The sequence below is a fragment of the Salmo salar genome, chromosome ssa04 (genome assembly GCF_905237065.1).
Source record: "Salmo salar chromosome ssa04, Ssal_v3.1, whole genome shotgun sequence".
Classification (NCBI taxonomy): Eukaryota; Metazoa; Chordata; class Actinopteri; order Salmoniformes; family Salmonidae; genus Salmo; species Salmo salar.
This window is the reverse complement of record NC_059445.1, coordinates 79103931-79122200: the sequence shown is the minus strand read 5'-3', so window position 1 is coordinate 79122200 and position 18270 is coordinate 79103931. Positions and strand designations below refer to the sequence as shown.

At 44.2% G+C, this 18270-nt stretch overlaps 2 protein-coding genes across 3 annotated transcripts in view; both read left to right on the top strand.

The window, feature by feature from the left end:
- LOC106603937 (ubiquitin domain-containing protein 2) overlaps positions 1-4677 on the top strand; it is a 74408-nt gene extending 69731 nt beyond the window's left edge. The window contains exon 3 of the mRNA XM_045717376.1: positions 1274-4677. Within this exon, the coding sequence (XP_045573332.1) occupies positions 1274-1743 (470 nt within the window). The 3' untranslated portion in view covers positions 1744-4677. The remainder of the gene's footprint in view (positions 1-1273) is intronic.
- Positions 4678-12666: 7989 nt separating this feature from the next.
- On the top strand, positions 12667-16819 carry LOC106603888 (interleukin-12 subunit beta). Of its 2 annotated transcripts, XM_014198097.2 has the most exons (9): positions 12667-13260; positions 13405-13501; positions 13709-13993; positions 14113-14218; positions 15161-15339; positions 15562-15713; positions 15954-16078; positions 16388-16418; positions 16524-16819. In XM_014198097.2, exons 2-8 carry the CDS (start codon positions 13405-13407, stop codon positions 16413-16415), a joined length of 972 nt encoding a protein of 323 aa, XP_014053572.1. In that variant the 5' UTR covers positions 12667-13260; the 3' UTR covers positions 16416-16418; positions 16524-16819. The 2 variants fall into 2 exon arrangements, with proteins under 2 accessions (XP_014053572.1, XP_014053573.1); XM_014198098.2 differs by lacking the exon at positions 16388-16418.
- The last annotated feature ends 1451 nt before the right edge of the window (positions 16820-18270 follow it).

The window sequence follows — 18270 nt, the reverse complement described above, 5'->3', positions numbered from 1 at the left end:
GTCAATGACAAGTGCTCCCATGTCATAGGTCAGTGAAACATCCTCCTTCATGTTTTCTTATCGCTCTCTTATCTCTCTGTTCCTCCTCTCTCTTTCTATTCTCCCTCCTCTCTTTATTCTCTCTATTCTCCCTCTCTCCTCTCTCTATTATCTCTCCTTCTCTCTCTATTCTTCCTCTATCCTCTCTCTATTCTCTCTATTCTCTCTCCTCTTTCTATTCTTTCTCTCTATTCTCTCTCATTCTCTCTCTTCTCACTCTCTCCTTCTCTCTATATTCTTCCTCTCCTCTCTATTCTCTCTCCTCTATTTTCTCTCCTCTGTATTCTCTCTCTATTCTCTCTGTCTATTCTCTCTATTCTCTCTGTCAATTCTCTCCTCTCTCTCTTCTCTCTCTCTTCTCATTCTTCTCTCTCTGTCTATTCTCTCTCTTCTCCCTCTCTATGTTCTTCCTCTCTCCTCTCTATTCTCTCTCCTCTCTATTCTCTCTCCTTCTCTCTGTATTCTCTCTCTATTCTCTCTGCCTATTCTCTATTCTCTGTGTCTATTCTCTCTCCTCTCTCTTCTCTCTCCTCATTCTTCTCTCTCTCCTCTCTATTCTCTCTCCTTCTCTCTGTTTTCTCTCTCTATTCTCTCTGTCTATTCTCTCTCTCCTCTCTCTCTTCTCATTCTTCTCTATCTATTCTCTATTCTCTCTCTTCTCTGTCTATTCTCTATTCTCTGTCTATTCTCTCTCTATTCTCTCTCTCCTCTCTCTTCTCTCTCTTTCTCTCTGTATTCTCTCTATTCTCTCTGTCTTCTCTTTTCTCTCTGTCTATTCTCTCTCCTCTCTCTCTTCTTTCTCTGTCTATTCTCTCTCTATTCTCTCTGTCTATTCTCTCTATTCTCTCTCTATTCTCTCTCTCCTCTCTCTTCTCTCTCTTTCTCTCTGTATTCTCTCTGTCTATTCTCTATTCTCTCTGTCTATTCTCTCTCCTCTCTCTCTTCTCTCTCTCTGTCTATTCTCTCTCTATTCTCGCTCTCTATTCTCTCCATCTAGTCAACATTCCATCAAGATGAACATATAAAAGACTAATATGACATGATATATGTAGAAATCAGAGCAGCGATAGTAGAAGGTTGATGAGAAGACCTCATTCACAGATCTGAATATTGGGGAATTCTATTGAAATGACTAGGTCAGACTGAGGTAATAAACAGATGTCCTGTTTAGTGATTGACTTTGCCCCTCTGTTCCTCTGTCCCCCTGTATGTCCCTGTGTGTGTGTCCCTGCAGGCGCGCTGACAGAGTGCTATGATGAGCTGGGGAATCGCTACCAGCTGCCAGTCTACTGCCTGTCCCCACCCGTCAACATGATCGAGGAGAAGAGTGACCTTGAGAGCCTTGAGGTCAGCGAGCCCCCCCCCAGCGAGGGTCAGGAGTGCCAGCTACGCCTCCGTCTGTCCACGGGCCGGGACCTGCGCCTGGCGGTGAGGACCACGGACACGGTGCAGCACATGAAGCGGCAGCTGCAGGCGGTGGAGGGCGTGTCGGCGGCCACCCAGCGCTGGTTCTTCTCAGGCCGGCCGCTCACAGACAAGATGAAGCTGGAGGAGCTGAAGATCTCCAGAGACTACGTGGTGCAGGTGATCATCAGCCAGCCGCCCGTGCCCCTGCCCACCCAGACACCGCCCGCCCCCACACCAACCACACCCGCGTCCATGCCCGCCACACTGCCCCAGGACCCCACGCCCGTAGAGGACTAGTGCATGGCACCCGGAGAGGGCACGCATGCAGGAAAAGAGAGACCACCAAGGGAGGACCAGCTTTTGACAAATGGAGATTTGGGGACGGTTGTGAGGCAGTCACTTGTCTGAGCAGATGAAGGAGCAGGTCTGGAGAACCGAGCCGAGCCAAGCCAAGCCAAGCTAGGTGGTCATGTAAAGTGTTTGTTTAGAGTTGTGTGAGGGTTTGTAAAGCTGTGTGCCCTCCCTCTCTCTTCTCCTCTCTCCTCCACGAGACGGGGAGGTGTTTCTGCAAGGCATGCTGGGATAGCAGCAGGGGTGTGTCTGTGTCTCAGCCAGAGCAGGAGGACTCCGCCTCCGCGACTGAAGACAACCAACCAGGAGCAGGAAGAGACTCCACCACAGGACAGGACCACCTGCTAACCTGGCTTTTAAAAAAATCTACCTTTTACAAAAACTCTTTTAAAAAAACTTGTCTTGTTTTTAGTGGAAACTGAACAACCAAAAAATAAGATCTGAGGAAACTTTAGGAATATACAGTAACAGCCCATGTTGTTACAAACCATGTTCCAGAACCCCTGCTCTCCTTCTCCTCTGTCACTTCTAGTCAGCCAGCTGTCTGTCCTATTGCTCTGTTTGTTATGCACCCCCCCCCGTAGTAGCCTTGACCTGTAGCCTCTTTCTGCAGACGTTACATGTAGCTCTGCCAGTCAACTCGTCCTCCCTCTGGAGCCTTCCTCCGTCCTTCCTCCCTCCCTCTGGAGCCTTCCTCCGTCCTTCCTCCCTCTGGAGCCTTCCTCCGTCCTTCCTCCCTCTGGAGCCTTCCTCCCTCTGGAGCCTTCCTCCCTCTGGAGCCTTCCTCCCTCTGGAGCCTTCCTCCCTCTGGAGCCTTCCTCCGTCCTTCCTCCCTCTGGAGCCTTCCTCCCTCTGGAGCCTTCCTCCTTCCTTCCTCCCTCTGGAGCCTTCCTCCGTCCTTCCTCCCTCTGGAGCCTCCCTCCGTCCTTCCTTCCTCCCTCTGGAGCCTTCCTCCGTCCTTCCTCCCTCTGGAGCCTTCCTCCCTCCGTCCTTCCTCCCTCTGGAGCCTTCCTCCCTCTGGAGCCTTCCTCCGTCCTTCCTTCCTCCCTCTGGAGCCTTCCTCCCTCCGTCCTTCCTCCCTCTGGAGCCTTCCTCCCTCTGGAGCCTTCCTCCGTCCTTCCTTCCTCCCTCTGGAGCCTTCCTCCCTCCGTCCTTCCTCCCTCTGGAGCCTTCCTCCCTCCGTCCTTCCTCCCTCTGGAGCCTTCCTCCCTCTGGAGCCTTCCTCCGTCCTTCCTCCCTCTGGAGCCTTCCTCCCTCTGGAGCCTTCCTCCGTCCTTCCTCCCTCTGGAGCCTTCCTCCCTCTGGAGCCTTCCTCCCTCTGGAGCCTTCCTCCGTCCTTCCTCCCTCTGTAGCCTTCCTCCCTCTGGAGCCTTCCTCCCTCTGGAGCCTTCCTCCGTCCTTCCTCCCTCTGGAGCCTCCCTCCGTCCTTCCTTCCTCCCTCTGGAGCCTTCCTCCGTCCTTCCTCCCTCTGGAGCCTTCCTCCCTCCGTCCTTCCTCCCTCTGGAGCCTTCCTCCCTCTGGAGCCTTCCTCCGTCCTTCCTTCCTCCCTCTGGAGCCTTCCTCCCTCCGTCCTTCCTCCCTCTGGAGCCTTCCTCCCTCTGGAGCCTACCTCCGTCCTTCCTTCCTCCCTCTGGAGCCTTCCTCCCTCCGTCCTTCCTCCCTCTGGAGCCTTCCTCCCTCTGGAGCCTTCCTCCTTCCTTCCTCCCTCTGGAGCCTTCCTCCGTCCTTCCTCCCTCTGGAGCCTTCCTCCCTCCGTCCTTCCTCCCTCTGGAGCCTTCCTCCGTCCTTCCTCCCTCTGGAGCCTTCCTCCCTCTGGAGCCTTCCTCCCTCTGGAGCCTTCCTCCCTCTGGAGCCTTCCTCCCTCTGGAGCCTCCCTCCGTCCTTCCTTCCTCCCTCTGGAGCCTTCCTCCGTCCTTCCTCCCTCTGGAGCCTTCCTCCCTCTGGAGCCTTCCTCCGTCCTTCCTCCCTCTGGAGCCTTCCTCCCTCTGGAGCCTTCCTCCGTCCTTCCTTCCTCCCTCTGAAGCCTTTCTCCCTCTGGAGCCTTCCTCCCTCCGTCCTTCCTCCCTCCGTCCTTCCTCCCTGGGGAGCCTTCCTCCCTCCGTCCTTCCTCCCTCCGTCCTTCCTCCCTCCGTCCTTCCTCCCTGGGGAGCCTACCTTTTAGTTGTGATCTTGGTTTGTGAAGTTAGTAGGCACTGCGTCGGATTAGTTCCCTTCTCATTCCCCAGTAAACATCCCATCATGTAAACATGACACTTTCACCCTCCTGTTGTCTATTCATACCTGATATTAGCTTGAGATGAAATACAGGTTTCTACTTTTTACCGGTGCAGAACTTAAAAAACTACAATGTTGTACAAACTGAATGTGCTGGGATGAAGTGTCATTGCAAAGTTTTTAATGACACTGTGTTTAGAAATTCTGCTTCACTGTACTTTAAGATACTTATCAAAGCAATGTGTTTAGCATTGCGTAATCATTTGTGTGTGTGCGTGTGAGAGAGAGAGAGACAGAAACCGAGAGAGAGAGAAAGAGAGAGAGTGTGTAATGCATGTTTGAGAGGGTGTTGAAAGAGTGTTCATGTGGACAATATGTTCTGGTGACGAGTCAGATCTTATAACATACTCAGAAAGGGTTACAACCTTAGCAGGTCTCTATGGGTTGTACTGTGGACAGGCTCAGTCACACCAGACGTCTAGTCCTTTACTCCAGTAGCTGTTCAGACTGACTTCATTCTTCTGCGTCTCTCGCGGTGTGTTTGAGTGTGTGTTTTTAAGGTACATTGAGACGTATTCATGAAAAAATTAATTTCAGAAACCCAGTTGCATATTTTGATGAAATAGAATGTTTTTAATTAAATTGACCAACATTTGTACGCCACAATTTCTGTGTCTCTCTCATTTCATTGGACCAGTTGTTGGGAATAGAAGTGGCGCTGGGGTTTCAGTTAGAAAGGAAAAGCAGAATAAATGGAATGACAAACTGAACTAGGGTATTTGGGAAACAGAATTTTAGCTTCCCTGTAGTATAACCTATCCGATACAGAGGTTACTGTACATTTTAAAAACATGTTGATTACCATAGAAGTAGGGAAGTAGTTTGGGGGTGGGGGTGCTGTCATTTATTTTGCCAACGGGGAGTGGGGGGGACAAATCTTTTAGCTCGCGCTGGTGCTATAGAGGGATATATCTGCTAATATAGGGCTATTACAGTGCACTACTTTTGTAAAAAAATATATATATATCATTTTTTAAATAATATACTATATATTTGTTAATAGTGATTTTTCAGAGGGTGTCAGTACCCCTACTTCCCTCGGCTATGAATCTATCTATGATTCTATACCACACAGGTGTGAAGAACAACAGAGTCATGTTCAGAACAAAACACTTTTTCCCCTCCTGTTTCGTACCTACTGACCATGATCCCGATTTGAGGTTCAGAGTCTAAGCACACTGGCATTGTGTTGTGGTGGCTTTACAGGATGTTGACCCTAGTCTGCAGCTGTGGAGGAAGACGTGCTCTACACTTCCTCTGTGGGGTTTCCACCCTTTTGAAAGACAATGAAAAAACAGGGAAGCAGCTTTATGAGCGTAGTTCCATATTTCCTCTCATCGGCTGACAGAGAGTTAATCCTTTTATTGCATCACTGTAGAGAGAGATGGACCTTTTGTCCATGTTGGGAAGACTAAATAGTCTGCATGTTTACACATTAGCCTGGACAACCTCGGCACGCAAACCACCATCCATTCTCCTGGTCATGAGTCTGCCTGTGGACCTCCAGTGCATTCGAAAAGTATTCAAACCCTTTTACTTTCTTCCACATTTTGTTAAGTTACGGCCTTATTCGAAAATGGATTATATACCTTTTTTTCTCATCAATCTACACACAATAACCCATAATGACAAAGCAAAAACTGGTTTTTAGAAATGTTTGCAAATGTATTTAAAAAATAATACTAATTTAAATGTATTTACATAGGTATTCAGACCCTTTGCTATGAGACTCGAAATTGAGCTCAGGTACATCCTGTTTCCATGTTTCTACAACTTGATTGGAGTTCACCTGTGGTAAATTCAATTGATTGGACATGATTTGGAAAGGTACACACCTGTCTATATAAGGTCCCACAGTTGACAGTGCATGTCAGAACAAAAACCAAACCATGAGGTCGAATGAATTGTCTGTAGAGCTCTGAGACAGGATTGTGTCGAGGCACAGATCTGGAGAAGGGCACCAAAAGATGTCTGCAGCATTTAAGGTCCCCAAGAACACAGTGGCCTCCATCATTCTTAAATGGAAGAAGTTTGGAACCACCAAGACTCTTCCTAGAGCTGGCCACCTGACCAAACTGAAAAATCATGGGAGAAGGGCCTTGGTCAGGGAGATGCCCAAGAACCTGATGGTCACTCTTGACAAAGCTCCAGAGTTCCTCTGTGGAGATGGCATAACCTTCCAGAAGGACAACCATCTCTGCAGCACTCTCCAATCAGGCCTTTATGGTAGAGTGTCCAGACAGAAGCCACTCCTCAGTAAAAGGCACATGACAGCCCACTTGGAGTTTGCCAAAAGGCACCCAAAGGACTCTCAGACCATGAGAAACAAGATTCTCTGGTCTGATGAAACCAAGATTGAACTCTTTGGCCTGAATGCCAAGCGTCACGTCTGGAGGAAACCTGGCACCATCCCTACAGTGAAGCCTGGTGGTCGCAGCATCATGCTGTGGGAATGTCTTTCAGCTGCAGGGACTGGGAGACTATTCAGGAACGAGGGAAAGTTGAAAGGAGCAAAGTACAGAGATCCTTAATGAAAACCTGCTCCAGAGCGCTCAGCACAGGACTTGAACCCGATCAAACATCTCTGGAGAGACCTGAAAATAGCTGTGCAGCGACGCTCCCCATCCAACCTGACAGAGCTTGAGATGATCTGCAGATATCTGTCAAAGTTGCTTCAACAACGGGTCTGAATACTTATGTAAATGTGATATTTCAGTTTATTTTTTATTTTATTTGGGCAAACATTTCTACAAACGTTTTGCTTTGTCATTATGGTGTATTGTGTGTAGATTGATGAGGGGAAAAAACAATTTAATACATTTTAGAATAAGGCTTTAACATAACAAAATGTGGAAAAACTCAAGGGGTCTGAATACTTTCTGAAAGCACTGTAATTCTGGATATAAAAAAGGTTTAAACAGGAGACTATACCAAACTGTTTACAAATCTAACTGGCTTATGTTTGATCGTTTACAGTAATAAGGTCAGGTAATTTCCTGCAAGAGGAACTCCACTGTCAGATATAAATTATCAGTTGTTTAGCTTGTGAAACCCTGCCGTCGTAATATTTTCATACTTTATAAATACATCCTATTATTTGTCAGATGAAATGCATCAGGAATTTTCCCTGCCCATGTGAAGCCTGATAGGATGTATTAGTGGAGGGAGAACCAGAGAACATTATCTGATATTACATTTACATTTCAGTCATTTAACTCGTATCCAGAGCGACTGAGTTCATTCCTCTTAAGATAGCTAGGTGGGACATAGTAAGTAAAGTAGCTATCAGCAAAGTCAGTGCTAGTGGGGAAAAAAGTGTGAGTGTTAGTTCACGAAATGCAAGGATGTAAAAAATGTAAATATTTTTTTATATTACACAATATTGTTGGAAGTTTGTTCTTGTCAATGATTATGTTCTTTTTTTCACGTTGTACTGGTACATTCCAATAATATACAATAAATAAACCTTAGATTGCAGATTCTATGTATTGGCCATTGAGAGGCTTTGAAGCCACCGGTCGGCCATGTTGGTACTCCCCAGTAGGAGCAGTCCTCCATAGGAATTAATGCAATTCTACAGTATTTCAATTAAATGTTTCAAGGACAAAATGACATGTATTTTTTTTGTATTTTTTATAGTGGGACAGTAACATTAGAACTTTAAATTTAGCTCACTTAATATAGTTTTAAAGTTCAGGTGTCTGTGATAGAATAAACGTGGCAACAACAAATGTAGACGTTAATAAATGCAGTTATAGAGCTTCCAGAATATTATTTACAATGGTGGGGGAGAGCGAAGATGGAGGTGCATTGGCTTCAAAACAGTGCCCCCTGTCATCCATCTAGTGTATATATAAATGATCTGGTACATACTTACACTGAGTGGACAAATCATTAGGAACACCTGCTCCTTCCATGACATAGACTGACCAGGTGAATCCAGGTGAAAGATATGATTCCTTATTGATGTCACCTGTTAAATCCACTTCAATCAGTGTAGATAAAGGGAAAGAGACATAAGTTAAAGAAGGATTTTGTATGTGTGCCATTCAGAGGGTTGAATGGGCAAGACAAAAGATTTAAAAGATTGTCTTTGTACAGAGTATGGTACACAGGAGGTTTGTGGCTCCTTAATTGGGGAGGACGGGCTCGTGGTAATAACTGGATCGGAAAAGGTGGAATTGTATTAAATACATCAAACACATGGTTTCCATTTACTCCGTTCCAGTATGAGCCGTCCTCCTCTCAGCAGCCTCCACTGGCTCCACACCTGTTGTTTATGTCTACTGGTATGGTAATAGGTTCCAGTATGAGCCGTCCTCCTCTCAGCAGCCTCCACTGGCTCCACACCTGTTGTTTATGTCTACTGGTATGGTAATAGGTGCCAGGGACACCGGTTTGAGTGTGTCAAGAACTGCAACGCTGCTGGGTTTTTCATGCTCAACAGTTTCCCTTGTGTATCATCCCTGTGGAACGCTTTCTACATCTTGTAGAGTCCATGCCCCGACGAATTGAGGCTGTTCTGAGGGCAAAGGGGTGCAACTCAATATTACGAACGCATTCCTAATGTTTTGCACACTCAGTGTACAGTCAGGGGTGTTGAGCTCACAGTTAAGCTTTTTTATATTTCTCAGGAGACCAAAACAACACGTGCCACAACACATTCACCCCATATGACACAAACCTCTGCAACAATGGGGAGGCAGGTAAAATAAATAACAATCATGTCCCTGAATATGGCTAAATGAAGCCAAACAATGTAGTCTGTTATTATGAGTTTATCAAATGTGACATTAATTGGATTGTATGACATTGAGAGAGGCCCTCTGACAGCTACAGGGACACCTCAGAGGAAGTCATTGGGAAAGATTATAATGCTCTCAGCTCGCCTCTCCCGTGAAATTAGTCTGATGGTGTAACCCATTCCTCTGTAAACGGATGCCATATCTAATCAACATACCAACGCTCGGCTAATTACTAGGCCATCTCACCTGGATTCTACTGCTACTACTGATCTCTACCCTGCATCCGAATGGTTCTAACATAGAGCCAAAATGGTTCTAACATAGAGCCAAAATGGTTCTAACATAGAGACAAAATGGTTCTAACATAGAACCAAAATGGTTCTAACATAGAGCCAAAATGGTTCTAACATAGAGCCAAAATGGAAGAGTCAAAGGAAGCACAGAGTGAGATTAATTCCCCAGCTTGTTTTATAAAACAATTACGATTTAATTTGTCAGGGATCTTTACTGTAAAAACACAAACTCTGATTAAGTTAATTCGACTCCAAATGGGTGAATGTCACTGGATAAGATATTCAAAAATAAATCACACAAAAGCGTGTTTAAGTGAAGAAAACCTTAAATGAACATATTTGAGATATCAGTGTGGATGTGGAATCTTTTGTAACCAGTATCCCGTCCTGAGGTAACCCATGTGAGAGCTGTGTGACTCAAGAGTTTGATAGATGAGGGGGAACTGAAGGGGAACTGTGTGGTAATGTAGATTTGATTCATTCTCCATCAAACATGTATTAAATATATGAAAGGGCAATTCATTTTGTGGAAATCCCTGAAAATAGTATTTCATAAATTGGACATTTAGACTGAGGGTTTCCACCTGTGGCACAGTAAACCCCTGAATGGCAATCCGCTTTCCCAATCCACTTTCACACTCTTTACCTACTTCCACTTTTTCCTTACAATCTATGAATTCTTATAGTTACAAATGTACTATATACAGCTATTAGCTACACATCTAGGAACCCCGTCCACAAAGACAAAGTTCCCCAATGCAGACGACACGACTCAAGTGTAGGTAGATACTAGGTAGGCACATGATTCTCACCTCAACCCACCCATTTCCAGTTCCCTTTAGTCACTTTGTTCTGTTTAGTCTCAGTGTTCTACTTCCTGGGTTGCTATCCCTAAAGTCTGGGTGTAAACCTGACTTATCGTGTTATATGGCACAGCTAGGCAACTACCTACCTCATCCCCATATTGTTTTTATTTACTTTTTTTACTATTTTGCACACCAGTATCTCTACTTACACATCCTCATCTGCACATCTATCACTCCAGTGTTAATTTGCTAAATTGTAATTACTTTGCTACTATGGCCTATTTATTGCCTTACCTCCTTACTCCATTTGCACACACTGTATATAGACTTTTCTATTGTGTTATTGACTGTACGCTTGTTTATTCCATGTGTAACTCTGTGTTGTTGTCTGTGTCACACTGCTGTGCTTTATCTTGGCCAGGTCACAGTTGTAAATGAGAACTTGTTCTCAACTGGCCTACCTGGTTAAATAAAGGTTAAATAAAATAAAAAAATAAAACAGCTAGGTTGCAGCCTATGGTTGTAGCCTATAGATGTAGCTTATGGTTGTAGCTTATGGATGTAGCCTATGGATGTAGCCTATGGATGTAGCCTATGGATGTAGCCTATAGATGTAGCTTATGGTTGTAGCTTATGGATGTAGCCTATGGTTGTAGCCTATGGATATAGCCTATGGATATAGCCTATGGATGTAGCCTATGGATGTAGCCTATGGATGTAGCCTATGGTTGTAGCCTATGGATGTAGCCTGTGGATGTAGCCTATGGATGTAGCCTATGGGTGTAGCCTATGGATGTAGCCTATGGTTGTAGCCTATGGTTGTAGCCTATGGATGTAGCCTATGGTTGTAGCCTATGGATGTAGCCTATGGATGTAGCCTATAGATGTAGCTTATGGTTGTAGCTTATGGATGTAGCCTATGGTTGTAGCCTATGGATATAGCCTATGGATATAGCCTATGGATGTAGCCTATGGATGTAGCCTATGGATGTAGCCTATGGTTGTAGCCTATGGATGTAGCCTATGGATGTAGCCTATGGGTGTAGCCTATGGATGTAGCCTATGGTTGTAGCCTATGGTTGTAGCCTATGGATGTAGCCTATGGTTGTAGCCTATGGATGTAGCCTATGGATGTAACCTATGGATGTAGCCTATGGATGTAGCCTATGGTTGTAGCCTATAGATGTAGCCTATGGATGTAGCCTATGGATATAGCCTATGGATGTAGCCTATGGATGTAGCCTATGGATGTAGCTTATGGATATAGCCTATGGATGTAGCCTATGGATGTAGCCTATGGATATAGCCTATGGATATAGCCTATGGATGTAGCTTATGGATATAGCCTATGGATGTAGCCTATGGATGTAGCCTATGGATATAGCCTATGGATGTAGCCTATGGTTGTAGCCTATGGATGTAGCCTGTGGATGTAGCCTATGGATGTAGCCTATGGGTGTAGCCTATGGATGTAGCCTATGGATGTAGCCTATGGATGTAGCCTATGGTTGTAGCCTATGGATGTAGCCTGTGGATGTAGCCTATGGATGTAGCCTATGGGTGTAGCCTATGGATGTAGCCTATGGTTGTAGCCTATGGTTGTAGCCTATGGATGTAGCCTATGGTTGTAGCCTATGGATGTAGCCTATGGATGTAGCCTATAGATGTAGCTTATGGTTGTAGCTTATGGATGTAGCCTATGGTTGTAGCCTATGGATATAGCCTATGGATGTAGCCTATGGATGTAGCCTATGGATGTAGCCTATGGTTGTAGCCTATGGATGTAGCCTGTGGATGTAGCCTATGGATGTAGCCTATGGGTGTAGCCTATGGATGTAGCCTATGGTTGTAGCCTATGGTTGTAGCCTATGGATGTAGCCTATGGTTGTAGCCTATGGATGTAGCCTATGGATGTAACCTATGGATGTAGCCTATGGATGTAGCCTATGGTTGTAGCCTATAGATGTAGCCTATGGATGTAGCCTATGGATATAGCCTATGGATGTAGCCTATGGATGTAGCCTATGGATGTAGCCTATGGATGTAGCCTATGGATGTAGCTTATGGATATAGCCTATGGATGTAGCCTATGGATGTAGCCTATGGATATAGCCTATGGATGTAGCCTATGGATGTAGCTTATGGATATAGCCTATGGATGTAGCCTATGGATGTAGCCTATGGATATAGCCTATGGATGTAGCCTATGGATATAGCCTATGGATGTAGCCTATGGATGTAGCCTATGAATGTAGCCTATGGATGTAGCCTATGGATGTAGCCTATGGTTGTAGCCTATAGATGTAGCCTATGGATGTAGCCTATGGATATAGCCTATGGATGTAGCCTATGGATGTAGCCTATGGATGTAGCCTATGGATGTAGCCTATGGATATAGCCTATGGATGTAGCCTATGGATGTAGCCTATGGATGTAGCCTATGGATGTAGCCTATGAATGGAGCCTATGGATGTAGCCTATGGATGTAGCCTATGGTTGTAGCCTATAGATGTAGCCTATGGATGTAGCCTATGGATATAGCCTATGGATGTAGCCTATGGATGTAGCCTATGGATGTAGCCTATGGATATAGCCTATGGATGTAGCTTATGGATATAGCCTATGGATGTAGCCTATGGATGTAGCCTATGGATGTAGCCCACAGTAAGAACCACGTCATGCCCCTTCAGAAAGAGAAACTAGTGTGGGATATTGGAGTGATTTATTCACGCTGCAGTACTGTATAGCAGAGCAGAGGTCAATAGAGGTTTTGTATGCGCTGACAAAGCACATTTCCCTCAGGAAAGAACTGACCATTCATATTTTCATCATAAGGAAGGACAGCTCATGCAGAAAAAAAAAAAAAACATATGCTTCCTGAATCCTGCTCTAGTGAAATGTATTTAGGGGATTTAAGTGTGCGTGTACACGCCTTTTATACTGAAGAACCACGTGGAACCCAAACCACACATCACAATGCTCTCCTGTCCATCTTAGACCAAAGTGGGAATGAGTTCCCCCGTACCACTGCTGATGCCACAGGACTTGTGACCAGGCCATTAGCTGATGACTGGATTACATCACCACTACATTGGTAGTGACATCAGTCACCATTCCACAGAAGTCCAGAAAATAGGGCCTTCCATTCAGCAGTCTAGTGCTTACCTTAACTGACTATACATTCTCAAACCCTGATCATCAACAAAAAATGAGACTGATAGGTAATCAGTTCCTCTTACTTGGAACTGGTTTCACTTCTGTTCCACTGATCTATAAATACTGTCTGGGTCCACCTGACAATACTACAATCCAGCCAGGAGAAACACTCATTATCTCATTATCAAGGTAAGACATTACATACTTCTACAATATAGCCTTGTTGATTAAAATCTATTTAACTTTGTCTGGTTCGGGAGAACGTCATTAACATGTAGATACAATACATAGAAATGAACTTTAAAGTACAGTTGTTTTTTTTCTGTCTGCCAGATGAACAGGTTCCTACACCATGTCCTGTATCTCATCCTTCATGTGGCATCAAGCAGCCAGTATGGGACAGAGACCATCGAGACTCTCATGCCAAATGGTGAATGTTTCAGGCTACATATATAAATATATCACATCTTTACCTGTCTTCTCCTCCTGACATATACACGATCTACTTCTGATTGAATAACTTACGCTGTCATAATATTCCTATGTTGGGAGACTAATGAAATTCAAACATTTGTGTAAAACAAAACGTTGGACATGAACGCTGTACTAAAAAGAGTGGTGGCCATGTGGTTCCCAGTGAAGGTGGTGAAGGTGGATCTGAAGATCTTCACTGAGACGCAGGTCCCTCTGCTCTGTGGGGACTCCTATCAGGACACAGAGGTGATCTGGATGAAGGACAGTGAGCTTGCAGGACAAGGGAACCAGATCAAGGTGAAAGTGGAGGAGATGATGGGAGCGAACTACAGCTGCCACAACGCTGCTGGGGAGTACCTTAACCACACTCTGGTGCTGGTGCAGGACATACCATCACCCAACAGAACGAGACGCGTCCTGGAGAAGTCACATGACACAGATGAAGATGGTGTGTGTGTGTGTCTGTGTGTGTGTGTCTGTGTGTGTGTATACGTGCGTGCGTGCGCGTCCGTGTGTGTAAGAGAGAGAGTTTCCACCCTCTCTCATTCTGTTTCTCTTTTTACCCAGAGTACATAAGATGTTTGGCAAAAAATTACAATGGAACATTTCATTGCTTTTGGAAGAAGACCAAGTATCGGACATCAGCAGTTGTTGCTCTGGTCCAAGTAGGACAGTAAGTCATCAAACATACAGTAGATGAAATATGTATGACCAATGGGCTGATCTCATGTACTGATGGTTACATTATTTCATCTTGTCACATGAATGATGCTAGTCGAAGTTAATACTACAACAGTGCAAATGCTCTCTCCACTGACTCTGTGCTATCTCTCCACTGACTCTCCACTGACTCTCCGCTGACTCTCTGCTAACTCTCCACTGACTCTCCACTGACTCTCTACTAACTCTCTGCTAACTCTCCACTGACTCTCCGCTGACTCTCCACTGACTCTCCACTGACTCTCTGCTAACTCTCCACTGACTCTCTGCTAACTCTCTGCTAACTCTCCACTGACTCTCTGCTAACTCTCTGCTAACTCTCTGCTGACTCTCCGCTGACTCTCCGCTAACTCTCCACTGACTCTCTGCTAACTCTCTGCTAACTCTCCGCTTACTCTCCACTGACTCTCTGTTAACTCTCCGCTGCCTCTCAACTGACTCTCCACTGACTCTCCGCTAACTCTCCACTGACTCTCCGCTGACTCTCCACTGACTCTCCGCTAACTCTCCGCTGACTCTCCACTGACTCTCCGCTAACTCTCCACTGACTCTCCGCTGACTCTCCGCTGACTCTCTGCTAACTCTCCACTGACTCTCCACTGACTCTCTGCTAACTCTCCACTGACTCTCCGCTGACTCTCCACTGACTCTCTGCTAACTCTCCACTGACTCTCCACTGACTCTCTGCTAACTCTCCACTGACTCTCCACTGACTCTCTGCTAACTCTCCACTGACTCTCCACTGACTCTCCACTGACTCTCTGCTAACTCTCCACTGACTCTCCACTGACTCTCTGTGAAGAGCTTTTGATTTGTTGTTATGTTTGAACATGAGTCTTCTTTCAGAGAGTGAGAAGTCCCAAGGCTAACCAGGAGATTTGTGTCCCTCATCCAGGTTCTCTGGCAGAAACTTCTCCTGCTCCATTCACAGTGATGGTGCAGGTTTGACCTGTGAGGACCTGGACAGCTGTTCCTTTGCTGAGGAGGTGTCCCGTATCGACCTGACCGTCTACTTCAGGAGCAACTACCTCTTAGAGGACTACACCGTTACACCGTTCTACATACGAGAAATAGGTACAGTGAGGCCAAGGAAAACATGTCCTCCACACTCATTCCCTGGAATTAGCATTGTCACATCATTCAGGTTAATATACAGTACATGTCATTCCATCCTTGTTTCATGTAGACATGCTTTCTGTTATGCAGTACATCATAGGATTCATATGGCCACCGCTTCATCCAATTTGAACCTTCACTAATATTGGTTCTGTCTGGTCTCCTTCTCTCCCTCGTCAGTGAAGACAGACAAGATCCACATCACCAAGGTGGAGGGGAACACCTTTCAGTGGGAGTACCCTGATACGTGGAGCCTCCCACGCTCTTACTACCCCCTCACATTCCAGGTCAAAGTGGTTCACGCCAGGGAAAACTGTGACTCTGAAAAACAGGTAGAAGCCCATTTTTATACAACAATATTGTTCTTGAAATCCTCAACATCGCGATTTGTGATAATGTTTTGATTAACCATTTAATCTAGTCTGTGATACTTGGTCAATCTTTACAATCATTACTTTTACAACACGGTACTCTGTAATTGTGACTTCATACATGAATTAATGTGTAGAAGAACATTAGCACCAGGGATGAAATTCTAAGGTGAGGGTACCATTTCTCCTCTCTTGATATAGGTCCTTCTAAAAGAAACCAAAGACACAAAGTTAACCGTGGTTCACAGCTCCAAGAAGTATCGTTTCTGCCTCCGGGCGAAGGATGAACTGGTGGACTGTCCCTGGTGTCAGTGGACTGATTTTGAGTGAGTAGTCTTTTTCACTAGCTCTCTAGCTTTTTCAATTGCTTTATTATTTTCTTCAGTTTATTTTAGTAAATACTTTCTTAAAACGTTTTTTTTTTTTCTTCTTAAAACTGCTTTGTTGGTTAAGGGCTTGTAAGTAAGAATTTCACTGTAAGGTCTAAACCTGTTGTATTCGGCGCATTGGACAAATAACATTTGATATGATTAGCTCTTATACACAGCTTTATGAGAAGTTTAGGAGTGTCAAGCTTTCAACAGTGCTAAACTGTATAGACGAATGGTTAGTGACTGTCTGTCTTTGTACAACAGGGTAAAGCATAAATATAAGAAACATTGACAGGTATGATGGCTCAACCTATAACATTTGAATAGTATGTGATTTCAACATCATTTTTCAGTTAATGTGAAGTTTCTAGAAAAATATCCAATTTCTTTCTCTTAATAGTAAAAAGGAAAGCACATCCAGATGAAGAGACGTCATCCCTCAGCTCCAACCTTCACATCCAAATATGTCTCGTCACTGAACAGATATTGTTTTACATTATACCAAAGAAAATAAAATGCAATGTAGTATATTATGATTGTTGTAATTTGAATGTAAGTAAAGTTATTTATTAATTTGTAATAGTTCTGAAATGTAACCATGATTTATGTTATTTATCTCATGTTTTTCATTACTGTAGCATGAATATTTGTCTAAATAATGAAAAAGATGCAAAAAATAAAAGCCCTGCACTCAGATACATGCCCCTGTTCATTTGTTATGCATCTGAATCAGCAAATCGTCATTTGTATATATATTTTTTTAAATTATCACCTTTCAAGGCACTAGAATTCGTTTTTACAATGGTTGCACTAACGTAACTGACTGTGTATAAAAATCAGACTGGAAAAGGAGCTTTTGTAAAAAATATTTTAATTTACAATGGGGATATGTTCACAACAGGAATCCAGTGTCCACTCGTTAAAACATGTCCATGTTTTCTGACATACAACAGTCTGCTAATTAAATATCACAGGACAAAACTAAACCAATAAAAGGTTGAGTCTGTTAGATGACCATGTAATGGAAACGATGAGCGGATTCACTGCAGGTAGGTTGTACTTTCAACACTGCTACTTAAGCAACAGACATGATTTACTATTGTCAGTCATCCACATGTGTATTCAGGGCCTGTGATGCATGGGTAAGTATGCACAGCTTGTTAAATGTCATTGTAAATAAGAATTTGTTCTTAACTGACTTGCCTAGTTAAATAAAATGATAGTACCATCATTTAACAACTGAAATGCATATTTATACATTTACCTTTGATACCGGACATGAAGGTAGCAAAACATTGTTTACAAGAAAACAAAGTAGTAAGGAAGTCTCTGTAAAATAAATATTTGACAGTCCAAAACAGATAAAGAGTTTAAAATATTCTGTAAACCCCGACATTAATTCATTTCCTCTGAATGCAGTTGATCTTTAGCTTATTGAATAACTTTGCAGGATGGCGTGAGAGAATGAACGCTCTAGTGTTACTGCCAATGGATAAAGCAAATGTTGAATTACTGTCAGAGAATGTTCATTTGCCTTTTAAACAGAAAACTAGTAACGGATAAAAATGTGTCCGACTCAATGCTCTGAACCATATCCCTTCTTCCAACTGAAAATATACAACTCTATTTACAAATAAACCTCAGAAAAGAGGACAACTCTGATCTGAGTTTAGTGTCTAGTGCTTGGGCTGAGTCTGCCAAACACAATGCCTTTAATTGCCCCCCCCCCCAGCCGCCCCCCCCCCCTTTCCCCATTTATTTTCAGTCACTCCACTACAACAACTATTGTTTGGTTCAGTGGACCTAACAATTGCCTGAGAATATGAAAGAAATGTTCAGTTCAAATCAAAGTTGGGTCAAATGCATCATTTAGAAAAATATTGTAACCAGGTACAGAGATATATTTGGTTTCCAGGCAGGCATAGCTGACGTCAACAGCCAATGAGGAAAAACTAAAAACTGCCTGATGGACAACGTCACCGTCTCCTTCTGAAATGACCTCTGTGACCAGCAGCAGGATACAGACGTCACACTCCTAATAGAGACCTAATCCACCTCAGTGTCAGACTGTGCACTCGGTAACTCAGTGACTGCGCCAGCTTCAATCAGTGACTGCGCCAGCTTCAATCAGTGACTGCGCCAGCTTC